The sequence below is a fragment of the Rhinatrema bivittatum genome, chromosome 2 (genome assembly GCF_901001135.1).
Source record: "Rhinatrema bivittatum chromosome 2, aRhiBiv1.1, whole genome shotgun sequence".
NCBI lineage: Eukaryota > Metazoa > Chordata > Amphibia > Gymnophiona > Rhinatrematidae > Rhinatrema > Rhinatrema bivittatum.
Genome location: NC_042616.1, coordinates 249,246,535 through 249,258,838, shown reverse-complemented (window position 1 = coordinate 249,258,838; position 12,304 = coordinate 249,246,535). Strand labels below are relative to the sequence as shown.

The following is a 12,304-nucleotide window of genomic DNA, read 5'->3' as shown; positions in this document are numbered from 1 at the left end:
AGGCATTAGAAACCAGCCATATAATTTTAAAAATAATCCTACAACAAACAGGCAGCCAGTGCTGAAAGAACTGTACTCCCTGCCTGTTTATTACAGGATTATTTTTGAAGCTATATAGCTAGCTTTGAATGGTCTACATAATTGGGGTCCAAGCTACTTACAGGAGGGCCTTATTAGATACATTCCTAGTAGTGCATTCAGGTCTGCAGATGCCCGTTTATAGGCATTTCTTCATTAAAGACAGTAAGACTGGTGTTGACTAGGAAAAGAGCTTTTCCATGTGTCGCTCCAATTATTTGGAATTCACTGCCTAAGCTACTTTGCCTTTAGGATGATCCCCAGGTCTTCCAGTGTGACCTGAAGACCTGGTTATTTGCTCGGGTGTTTGACTAATACTTGGTTTGATTAGAGATTTTTAAGTGGTAACTTGGAGTGTATTGTAGATGAGGAGAAGGGAGAATGGACTGGGTAGGTTATGGGCATTTTTCATTTATTATGTTGTTTTTGTATTTTATTGCTGTTATTTTGTTTGCATTTATTGATTTTAATTTCTCTAGCTAAACTGTTGGTGGTGAAGCATGTTCATGGTGATATAACAATAAATCAGACTTGCCCTCTCAAGATTTAACTCTAGGTTTCTCAAGAACTGCAAACTTAAAATCTTCAAATACATTATATTTCACTGAGCAGACTTCCACAGCAGATACACAAACTTCGGACAATCCATTCCTATGGTTTAAATAAAGAGATCGAGTTGGGGGTGTTTTGTTGATCGTTAGCTTGAATTTTGTTTTTTCGAAGTGGGGAAGGCTGTTTATTTATTTTTATTTATTTATGGTTGGTTTTTGTTTTTCATTGGTTTTGTGGGAAATTGCTTTTGATTGGTTACTTACCTGCTTTTTTTATTTGATGTTTTATTTTGATTGATTTTTAAGTAAACCTTTGTATGAGTTCGCATTTGTATTTAAATGACAGGTTTGGTGAACATGTTGCCATTTTTGAGAATTTGTTGTGCTCTGTTAGAGACGTGTTCAGGTGAGTAAGAGGAGGTATTTATATGTTTTATGAGTTTTTCAAAAGAAAGGTATGTGTTTTTTTTTTTTAATTGCTTTTGGAAATGAGTGACCCTTGATGAAGTTAATTTTCGCTGTTGAACCACTAGCCTTGTTAGGTGTGGACAGATGCTCTCCTTTTTAAATAAGTTTATTAATTATTGTGATTCTACACACAAGGCACCAGTTAAGTGAACATTATGGTAACCTTTTTTATGCATAGTAGATATTAAGCAAAAGAAAAAAATATTTTCTGGATTCGGTATAAGATGTGACAACTGCTTGTGGATTACATTTGTTCAGCACACTATTCTCTAATACCGATTCTAAGACATTTTTGTTGATTATTAACTTATTTACACCTCTTTTATAGCTTTTGTTGTATTTTTGTGAGGTGGTCACATACAGTTTATTAGTACTTATTACTGAAATATAAAACCATGTGAGAAACAGATTCAACTATGGGATATGTTGGGACACACTAAAACATACATTAATAGGGCAATTTGTAAAGCTATTTATCTGGATAAAATGGCCTGACTCAAGATAGCCTCCTTAGTGTGGATAAAAATATGCATGACTTTCATAGTTATGCATAGTCATAGTCATGCCTAGTGCGCACTCTATGATGTTGTAATGTTAATCTCTCCAGTGGCCCCCTTCCGCCATTGGTCCTTCTCCCTTGCCTTGTTTTCTTCCTGCTTCTCCCTTCTCTTCCTTCCAGCTGCTCCCTCTTTCCCCCCCACCCTTGTTTTATGTATTCTCTGCCTTTCTGTTACATTGTAAACCGGCATGATGTACTTACGAATGTCGGTATATTTAAAAGCTTATAAATAAATAAATATAAATAAATAGTGTGTATACCCTTAGCTGGATTAACAAGAGGCATTCCCTGAGGCTTGTTTACATTGGAGAAGAGCACAGCGCACATACATGGTATTTTCAAAAAAACGTTTGTATGCTATTCCACCCTCCTCTGCCATTCATATGAATAGCAAGAACACAGCATGCGGGTTCATGGTACAAGAAACTGCACGCTTTGTGACTACAAATGGGCTACTCAACATTGCCCCCTGAAGTGACAAAATGTGTTGTGCGCACACAGTGCACTAAGACTTGCTTTCTGTGATTCACATTCTGCAAAAAAGCTCTTGGCCAAGCTCCTGAAAATCCATTTTTTCTTCCCTATCACAAACCCCCCCCCCCTCACATTCTTTACTCACTGTTACACTTGTAGATCAATCAATGGGATCTCTAATGTAAGGCTATTTTAATAAATTCATCATGGAAACCATATGGCACAGGATACACTGTATATTAACCCCCCACCTCCAAGAGGAACACAGCCTTAATATAATTTAATTCATGACATTTTACAACCTAGGAAATTAATTACAGAGGTATAAAGATTCTATTGTTACTATCCCTTTACAATAATAAAGCTCCTTTACATACATTAAAGCTGTTTCCACTCTCTGGGCTTGTTCTAGCTCTTCCTCGGGGTCCTTGAAGCCAGTAAAAGAGTAGAATGTCTTGTCCCATTTGATAGGTCTGTAGAATGCTCCTTGTGCTCCCTTGTGGGGCTGGGAATCCACATTAACATTCAAGCTTTGCACATGCTCAGTAGATAAACTGCAGGAGTCGAGAATATCTAATACAGTGCTTCGCAGGTCCCTGGTGTTCAAAGTAATACTGACTGTTCGAAACCCTATAAGAAGCAAAACCCAAAACAATTCATTCATTCTGACATTTAATGGATAAACGCAGAGATCAATGATCTGCAAGGCAACAAGGTGACTGGCTACATCTCCATTTGGCCAAATGCACTCCTCCCCAGCAGTCAGAGACAGTTAAGAAAGTAAAGGACCGGACCGACTGGATGCAGTCGGCCACACTGGTTCCAGATTTTGGGTCTTTCATGCCTTGGGATGGACAGGTCCAGGAGTAGCATTGCAGATGTGACAATTTCAGGTCAAATGAAGAGATGAGATTGTCTGGGTTGCAGAAGACCTTTCAGTTCATGGAGGCTTTACTTAATTGTTGAGATATGCAAGGGGAGGCACCCAATCACAGCAATCTATAGAGAAACGGGGTCCTGTAATACAGTTAGTAGACGGTGCGTTTGGAGTATCAGAAAGGTAAAGAGGACAATGAGGGGTCTATCTGGAGATGAAGAGCCTTACTGTAAAATGAATTTTCTCCATTCTGCACCTATGGATTACATCTTCATTGATTAAAATCCCAAACACCTTTATCTGAGTTAGGGAAATTGATTTTTTGCTCTCACAGATGAATTGTAAAGAAAAACAATAATTCAATTTTTCTTGTGTTTTCTGATACTGTAGCTGAGAGCAAATATTTCTGAGAAAGTCCAACCAACAACTTGAGGGAGATACCTTTTTAATGGACTAACAATCCATTTTGACTAGCTTTAGAGAAAACTTAATCAGGCCAGAACAAATGAGCTATGGACCACGATGCCTGAATACTGGAGGAAAACGACAGGTTACTTTACAGTGGTGGCATGGTAGTGCTGGTTTTCAAAGCTGTACAGGGAAGGGAATCAACAGCATTGGGCAGTTATTGCCAAAACGCAGCTACAAAAGTTAGCCACATTTTCTGTTTTTATGGAATAGTCTGCAGGAACTAAAGGAGCGGAGACTGTTTAAAATTCAGTACTGTGCAAGCTGTTTTCCCCAAGAGACTGAGAAAAATTTTACATAGTTAAATAAAAATGCAAACATCTGCTCAGCATGATACCTTTTTCTTTGGTTTAAAATTTGCATCACACACATTAGTTTACGTCCTCTAGCCCAGGATGCAAGTCCATTTTTTTTTTTTTTTTTTTTTTTTAGAGTAACCAAAATATCAGGTCGATCCAGTAAAGTCCGTGGGAGAGCGGACGAACGCCCGCTCTCCCAGCGCACGCACCGGCCCTTCGCCGGTGCGAGCGATCCAGTATTTAAATGAGGTGACGCGGTGCAAACGGGGAAAAGGAGGCGCTAGGGACCCTAGCGCGTCCCTAGCGCCTCCTTTTTGTCAGGAGCGGCGGCTGTCAGCGGGTTTGACAGCCGCCGCTCAATTTTGCCGGCGTCGGTTCTCGAGCCCGCTGACAGCCACGGGCTCGGAAACCGGACGCCGGCAAAATTGAGCGTCCGGTTTTCGGCCCAACAGCCGCGGGCCGAATTCAAAATTTTTTTTTTTTTTTTTTTTTTTTTACTTTTTTTTACTTTTGGGGACCTCCGACTTAATATCGCTATGATATTAAGTCGGAGGCTGCACAGAAAAGCAGTTTTTATTGCTTTTCTGTGCACTTCCCTGGCGCCGGAAGAAATTAGCGCCGACCTTTGGGTCGGCGCTAATTTCTTAGAGTAAAATGTGCGGCTTGGCTGCACATTTAACTTACTGGATCCCGTGCGCATACCTAATAGGGCCATCAACATGCATTTGCATGTTGAGGGCGCTATTAGGTGCTGCGGGTGGGCCGCGTGTTTTCCTCCCCTTACTGAATAAGGGGTAAGGGAAAACACGCGTCCAGAGCAGAGTGACAGTGCGCTCCGACGGAGCACACTTTACTGGATCGACCTGTATGCAAGTTAACATGGTTCTTGGAACAAGTGTATGAAAATAAACCTGATGAATACTCATTGCAGCCACCCTGAAAACTAGACCTGGCTTAAGGCCCTTGAGAACCAGAGCTGAAAACCCCCTATACCAGCTTAGTGGTGAATCCTAGTAAACACATATGTAAAGAAACGTCCACAGACAAACCATGGGGCATACACTATGTGCACCTGCATTTGAGCTTGATAAATTGTGAGACAAACATTTAAAGCAGTAATAAAAGGCAAATATGTTTATGATAATTCAGTTGGCAGTTGAAACCAAATAAAGATCACCTTTAATCCATGAGTAATTAGTGTCTAAAGTCTTTGAAAGCTTCTCTTAGTCTGCTACACCTATCACTGTGAATTTACGTAAAGAGCAATACCAGAAACCCCACGCAGGTTTCACCCCCCCATGGATACATAGAAACATATAGAAACATAGAAATGACGGCAGAAGAAGACCAAACGGTCCATCCAGTCTGCCCAGCAAGCTTTCACACTTTTTTTTCATACTTTTCTGTTACTCTTGTCCCTTTAAATAATTTTTTTGGTTCTACTTCCCTTCCACCCCCGCCATCTTAGATAGCAGTGCTGGAGCTGCATCTAAGTGAAGTAACCAGCTAATTGGTTTGGGGTAGTAACCGCCATAATAAGCAAGCTACTCACATGCTTGTTTACCCAGCCTGTGCAATTCAGTCCTTGTTGGTTGTTTGAATATAAATCCTCTTTTCTTCATTCCCCCTGTCGTTGAAGCAGTGAGCTGCGTTAGATATGTATTCTAAGTGAAGTATCAGGCTTGATTTGGGGTAGTAACCGCCGTAACAAGCAAGCTACACCCATGCTTATTTGTTTTACCCAGACTATGTGATTCAGTCCTTGTTGGTAGATGTCCGAATATAAAACATCTTTTCTTTATTCCCCCTGCCGTTGAAGCATAGAGCTATGCTGGATATGCATTGAAAGTGAAGTATCAGGTATTTTTGGTTTGGGATAGTAACCGCTGTAACAAGCAAGCTACTCCCCTGCTTTTATGTGGATACAAATCCTTTTTTCCACATTTCCTCTTGCCATTGAGGCATAGAGCAATGTTGGAGTCGTATTAACCGTGTGTATGTTTATTGAATAAGGATATTCATCTCCAGGTAGTAGCCGTCATTCCCGCAAGCCACCCCCATGCCTCTTCTCTTCATTCACTTCCTCTAGACTTTATGGATCCACAGTATTTATCCCTCACCCCTTTGAAATCCTTCACAGTTTTGGTCTTCATCACTTCCTCCGGAAGGGCGTTCCAGGCATCCACCACCCTCTCCGTGAAGAAATACTTCCTGACATTGGTTCTGAGTCTTCCTCCCTGGTTCTGCTGATTCTGGTTCTGCTGATTTTTTTTTTGCAACGGAAAGGTTTGTCATTGTCTTTGGATCATTAAAACCTTTCAAGTATCTGAAAGTCTGTATCATATCACCCCTGCTCCTCCTTTCCTCCAGGGTGTACATATTTAGATTCTTCAATCTCTCCTCATAAATCATTTGATGAAGACCCTCCACCTTTTTGGTCGCCCTTCTCTGGGTACCACCATCCTGTCTCTGTCCCTTTGGAGATATGGTCTCCAGAGCTGAACACAGTACTCCAGGTGAGGCCTCACCGTACAAGGGGATAATCACTTCCCTTTTCTTACTCGATATTCCTCTCTCTATGCAGCCCAGCATTCTTCTGGCTTTAGCTATCACCTTGTCACATTGTTTCGCCGACTTCAGATCATTAGACACTATCACCCCAAGGTCTCTCTCCTGCCCCGTGCACATCAGCCCTTCTCCCCCCATTGAATACAGTTCTTTCGGATTTCCACACCCCATATGCATGACTCTGCACTTCTTGGCATTGAATCTCAGCTGCCATATCTTCGACCACTCTTCCAGCTTCCTTAAATCCTGTCTCATTCTCTCCACTCTTTCCGGCATGTCCACTCTGTTGCAGATCTTAGTGTCATCCGCAAAAAGACAAGCCTTACCTTCTATCCCATCCGCAATGTCGCTCACAAAGATATTGAACAGGACTGGTCCCAACACAGACCCTTGCGGCACTCTGCTCAACACTGCTCTCTCTTCAGAGTAAGTTCCATTTACTATCACACATTGTCTTCTGTCCATCAACCAGTTTGCAATCCAGGCCACCACCTTGGCACTCACTCCTAAGCTTCTTATTTTATTCACCAGTCTCCTGTGCGGAACCGTATCAAAAGCTTTGCTGAAGTCCAAGTAGATGACATCGAGTACTCTTCCTTGATGCTGCCTCTGGTCCAGCAATTCTTCCGACTGTAGATAGTTCACTATTCCTTCTTTTAACAGTGACTCCATTACTTTTCCCACCACCGAGGTGAGGCTAACTGCTCTGTAGTTACCAGCCTCTTCTCTGTTTCCACTCTTGTGAAGCGGTATCACCACTGCTCTTCTCCAATCACTCAGCACCACTCCCATTTCTAGGGATCTATTGAAAGGTCATAGTGGACCCGCCAGCACATCTCTGAGCTCCCTCAGTATCCTGGGATGAATCTCATCAGGCCCCATGGCTTTGTCCATTTTCAGTTTCCCCAGCTCTTCTCATACATTCTCTACTGTAAATGGAGTTAAATTTACTCCATTCCCCTCTAGTTTCTTGTTAACTAGTGACTGTCCTTCTCTAGGGTCTTCTTTAGTGAACACAGAACTGAAGTATTCTTTTAATATTTCTGCCATTTCTTCGTCTCTCTCCATATATTGATCCTTTTCACCTTTCAATTTCACTATACCACTTTGAACTTTTCTCCTTTCACTGATGTATCTGAAAAATGTTTTGTCACCTCTCTTTACCTCTTTGGCAATCCTTTCTTCAGCTTGACTTTTTGCCATCTTGATTACTTTCTTTGTCTTCCTCAGTTCTATCAGATATTCTTCTTTGCACTCCTCCCTTTGGGATCCTTTATGTTTCTTGAACACTGTTCTTTTAGCCTTTATTTTGTCAGCCACCTCCTTGGGAGAACCAGCTAGGTTTCATTTTTCTTTTGCAAAATATAGATTAGTTGCCTTGGTAATTGCTCCTTTTAGTTTGGTCCACATCTCTCTCGTTCTCCCAGCCTACTAGTTCTTCCTCCAGGTACTTCCCCATTTCATCAAAATCTGTGTTTTTGAACTGCAAAACTCGGGTCCGTGATACACGCAAAGCACACATATGGTATGAACAGACAAAGTGAATGTGACTTGAGGAAAGACAATTTTAAACTGAAGTGGGGCCCTTTTGGAAGGGGAATGAACAAACTAACAAAAAATCCACCTCAAATACAATCAATAGAAAATACTGTGGATCAGTCAAACATCAAAACTTGACAAAATATATCAATAATTAAAGTTTGGCATTCATATCTGTGTTTAGAATATCTTTAGAATATAAAATCTTTTTATATATTATATAACTCTGTAATGTATAATCATCGCCCAATTGCATAAAATTCTAAACCCTGTATGACATATCACTGGAAGCAATCTACAATTTTTTTGAAAATTTTTCTTTTTTCAATTAAAAGTCGTATATTGTTACCAGTTATCTTGTCATAGTCTTGATGCAGACTTAAAAAAAAACCAAAAAAACACAAACTATAAATCTCTTACTGTCAGACACAGCTGAATTTCAACCTAGATACTGCCTGCTTTGGGGGTTTGATCATTATGAACTCTTTAATGAAACTTCAGATCATATCCAAGTGATGTCTCTGATTCCATATCAAGATGGAATCCTGATCACCAATCGGACTTATGCATTGAAGCACAATTCCAATTGTATGTTCCAACAGGTGATCTATATTTTATGATGCCCATGTGCTTTGTTGAATGTGGATAAAACTAAATGCATGGTAATGACACACTTAATTGAGCATCAGAGTATCTACAAAGAACAGAAGGGTAACAAAATAGGAGCTTATGGAAGGAAAGACCAGCTGATGCTGAATAAAAAAACATTATGACAAGCTGAATAAACAGTTGAAACCTCAGTATAGCATGGATAGAGTATAAAAAAGCCTCCGATAGCATCCCACACTCCTAGATAATAAACTGCCTTAAAATGTACAAAGTGAACCCTTATTGAAACATCAAGTTCATCATGAAATTGTGGCAGACTGCACTCCATCTGAACTATGAGGATGGACAATGTGTCATCTCTAATATTAAGATCCAATGAGGAATATTTCAGGGAGATTCCCTGTCATCGCTTTTTGTTTTGCCTGGCATTAAATATGCTGAGTACATTAACTCCTTGGGTTATGGAATTAGAGCGACCAATCACCTACCAATGACTGCCTAGAACAGTGGTCTCGTAATTGGACAGTTTATAAATTGCTGTAAATAAACAAACAGACAAATAAATAGTCTCTTACTTACTATTTGTAAATGATTTGAAACTCTACGGCTCCTGTGATGCTAATTTAGCAGAAAATCTCAGATGACATCAGGAAGACATTTGGCCTAGACAAATGTGCTAAGGCAACTTTCCTTAAAGAGAAATGAAGCAAAACCAAAAACATCTCCCTGACTGAAGATTGCAATATAAAGGAGCTTGGGCAGGAAGGTGTATATAAATACCTAGAAGCAGACAAAGGTGGAAAAATTTGGCATAAAGTACAGAGAGAAAAGATCGGTAAAGAATACTATAGGCGAGTGAAGCTTATATTGAAAAGGGCTTTAAACAGCACAAAATAAGATACAAGCTATTAATCAGCTTGCAATTCCTGCACTATCATACAGTTTTGGAACAGTAGACTGGTCCCCTAAATATCAAGAAAAACTGGATGTAAAAACAAGAAAGCTCCCCCACACCCATCAATCTATAAGAACCAATGTATGCCAAGCTTGTACATCCCTAGAGCTGAAGGTGACGTGGCTCTTATTTAAAATGATTACACATAGAGAGCTACCATAATAGGACTTCAGGCATATTTAATGGCATCAATGGACTCAAATGCTCTAATAGCTCTGAAGTACAAAAGTCAACAACCATCACTGATCTCAGTCCTTAAGCTTGGAGAATCGTTCTGGCAAATAGAGGGAATGACTGAAAATCCACCAGCACATGAAGGGAAAGAAGCTATAGAACCAGCAAAACAAGAAAAAAAAAACCACACTTTAAAGAATCAGATCAGCATACAAGGATGGATAATTGGCAGAAGCACAAATATAGTGGGAAATAAAAAGAGCTACTCCAGAAACCCAATGTGGATCAAGATTTGACCATCAGTGGTTAAGGGAAGGTTAACTCAAACCTATGGATAAGAGATTGATAATTGCAGCACAAGATGTCCAGTGGAAGACTATTCCATAATTTGGAAACAGTCATGGGGAAAAAAAAACGATTTTGAAGTCTTACATGACGGAAACTCTTAACCGAGGGAAGTTGCAGTTGTAAACCATAGAGAGAGCAAGTAACTCTCAGGAGGTGTTTCCAAAGGATCTTGTTCCACAAATGAGAAGGGCCCTGTCCTTGCATGATCTTAAATGCTAGGACCAGGACTGAGACGCTTATGTACATATAAGGAGGAATATTTACATCAGGCTAAAGATATGATGGCATGCTTTTTAGCAAGAGGATTTCCATATTGCAAATTGAAGCGTGCTTTGTATGTGAACCGTGACTTACTTTTTCAATCACAAGTACGATCGTTATCAGATCACCTTACTTGTGTATTGCCTTATTCTGTCCATGTTAAACAAATAAGTTCTATCATTAAATGTCACTGGCCGATACAATCCCTGCTTGATGTCTTCAAGGGCCCGTTACATTTTTCCTTTTACTATGGTAGAAACCTTCGGGATTGCCTTGTACACTCTGATTTACATGTTCCTATCACTCAGATAGTTCCACCAGTGGGGTATCGTCCGCGTGGACATTGTTTGGTCCGTTCACATTCCCTGTCATTATCAGGGGCGGATTGGCCTATCGGGGGATCGGGCATATCCCGGTGGGCCGGTCGCGCTAGTCATGTGGTCTGCCGAGCGCGGCCGTGACAGAGCCGCGCTCAGTAGACCACGTGGTATCTCCTGGGCCGGCCTGGGAGGCGAATCCCCGGGCCGGTCTTCATCGGGAATCCGCCGCTGGTCATTATCCTCTTCACACATCCGTCTACTGGTACGGAATATGCTCTTCGCTTCACCACGACATGCCTATCTGCAGGCATGATTTATGTTGTCATTTGCCCCTGTCAAAAATTGTATGTGAGAAAAATGGCACATCCAATTAAAATACGCATGATTGAGCACCGTTCATTTATTTGGATCCTGCAGGAGAAAGCTCCTTTAGAATCACATTGAATATCCTTTTCATACTCTGTAATGGATTTGAAGTTTTTTGTGATCAATGGGTGGAAATGTTTCTGAACAATTGTTGCGTAGGGAACAAAAGTGGACTTTTACACTCCATACTTTGTGCCCATTTGGTCTTAATTTAGACATTGAGAGGGTACATTTTTTGTAGACAATATACAGCTTTTGTGTGTTTATTATATTGTTACATTACCATCTGATTGACTTCTATATGCACTATTTGACAGTTCATCCCTATACTTCTATATTATTGCTTGTTTGGTTGTTGTATGTACTATTTGATTGTTCTCTAAAGCCTTCTGTTGCATACATCATTTTTGACGTTTTAGTATTTCAAACTGTAACACTTCGGTTTTTAAACTATGATATCACTGACTGTGAACCGATTGGTCAATGTAAGTATCACGTAACTATCTATGATTGGCTCAGCGATACATGGCGCCCTTGTCGGCATCTTCAAGTTTGTTGGTACAGGTTTACCTCTGCATGGACTCCTTTTATGAAATGAATGCACCTTCAACAGGTATGCTATTGCATATGTCCTTATTTTATAATGAAGTCTCTTTTGGTTTTAGTGAATGTACTACAGTTTTTCTGTCCCTCCTGACGCAGCCATCTCAGCAAAACACGGTGTCCATGTCAGGGGACACCTCAACATGTTAAATAAGAATGTTTTAAGGATTCAGGAGTTCGTTTGACTAAATCTGCAAAGCTTTATGAAAATATAAGGACTTGTATATTTTTGCTATACTCCTCTATCTTTCTATATTATATACGGAGTGTGGATTTTCCTTCTATTGGATTATTTGAGGTGGTAACGTTGCCAAACAACTTTCAGAGAAGAAACTGCATTAATCTAAAGTCTTCAAACAGTTCAGCCATCAGAATTCAATCTAGATATAGAATGGAAGACATTACTTTGAGAAATGTATCTATTTTCTCCCTTATGTCTGAAGAATTTTTATCTATGATGTCATTTTCCATATTAGGACTTTGAAAGAGGTATCTTCTTCTCCTATTGGATGCAAGCTGATGTCTCATTTGTGATTGGCTCCTTTGACATTATGTGACCCATTATGAACTGTTTCATTCATGTTTCAACATTGTTTTTTCGATCCCAATGGTTTAGACTGGTAATATGTTGTGCATCGAGTATTATTTAACAATGGGTTTTTCAACAGTGAATGAGAGATGCAGGCAGCATCCAGGCTGACATGCAGCTGTGTTGGGCACAGTGAGAGATTTATGAATTACTATTATTATTTGTTTTATATTGATCTGTCAAGACTATGACCACATA

At 40.2% G+C, this 12,304-nt stretch overlaps 1 protein-coding gene across 15 annotated transcripts in view; it reads right to left on the bottom strand.

The window, feature by feature from the left end:
- The window catches only part of TCAIM (T cell activation inhibitor, mitochondrial), a 167,739-nt gene that overhangs the window by 82,701 nt on the left and 72,734 nt on the right, over nt 1-12,304 (bottom strand). For all 15 annotated transcript variants that reach the window (XR_003854572.1, XR_003854573.1, XR_003854574.1 and 12 more), the window contains one exon: nt 2,508-2,760. Coding sequence is in view for 12 of the 15 variants with exons in the window: in XM_029589388.1 (XP_029445248.1) it covers nt 2,508-2,760 (253 nt within the window). In the remaining 3 variants the exon portion in view is untranslated. The remainder of the gene's footprint in view (nt 1-2,507; nt 2,761-12,304) is intronic.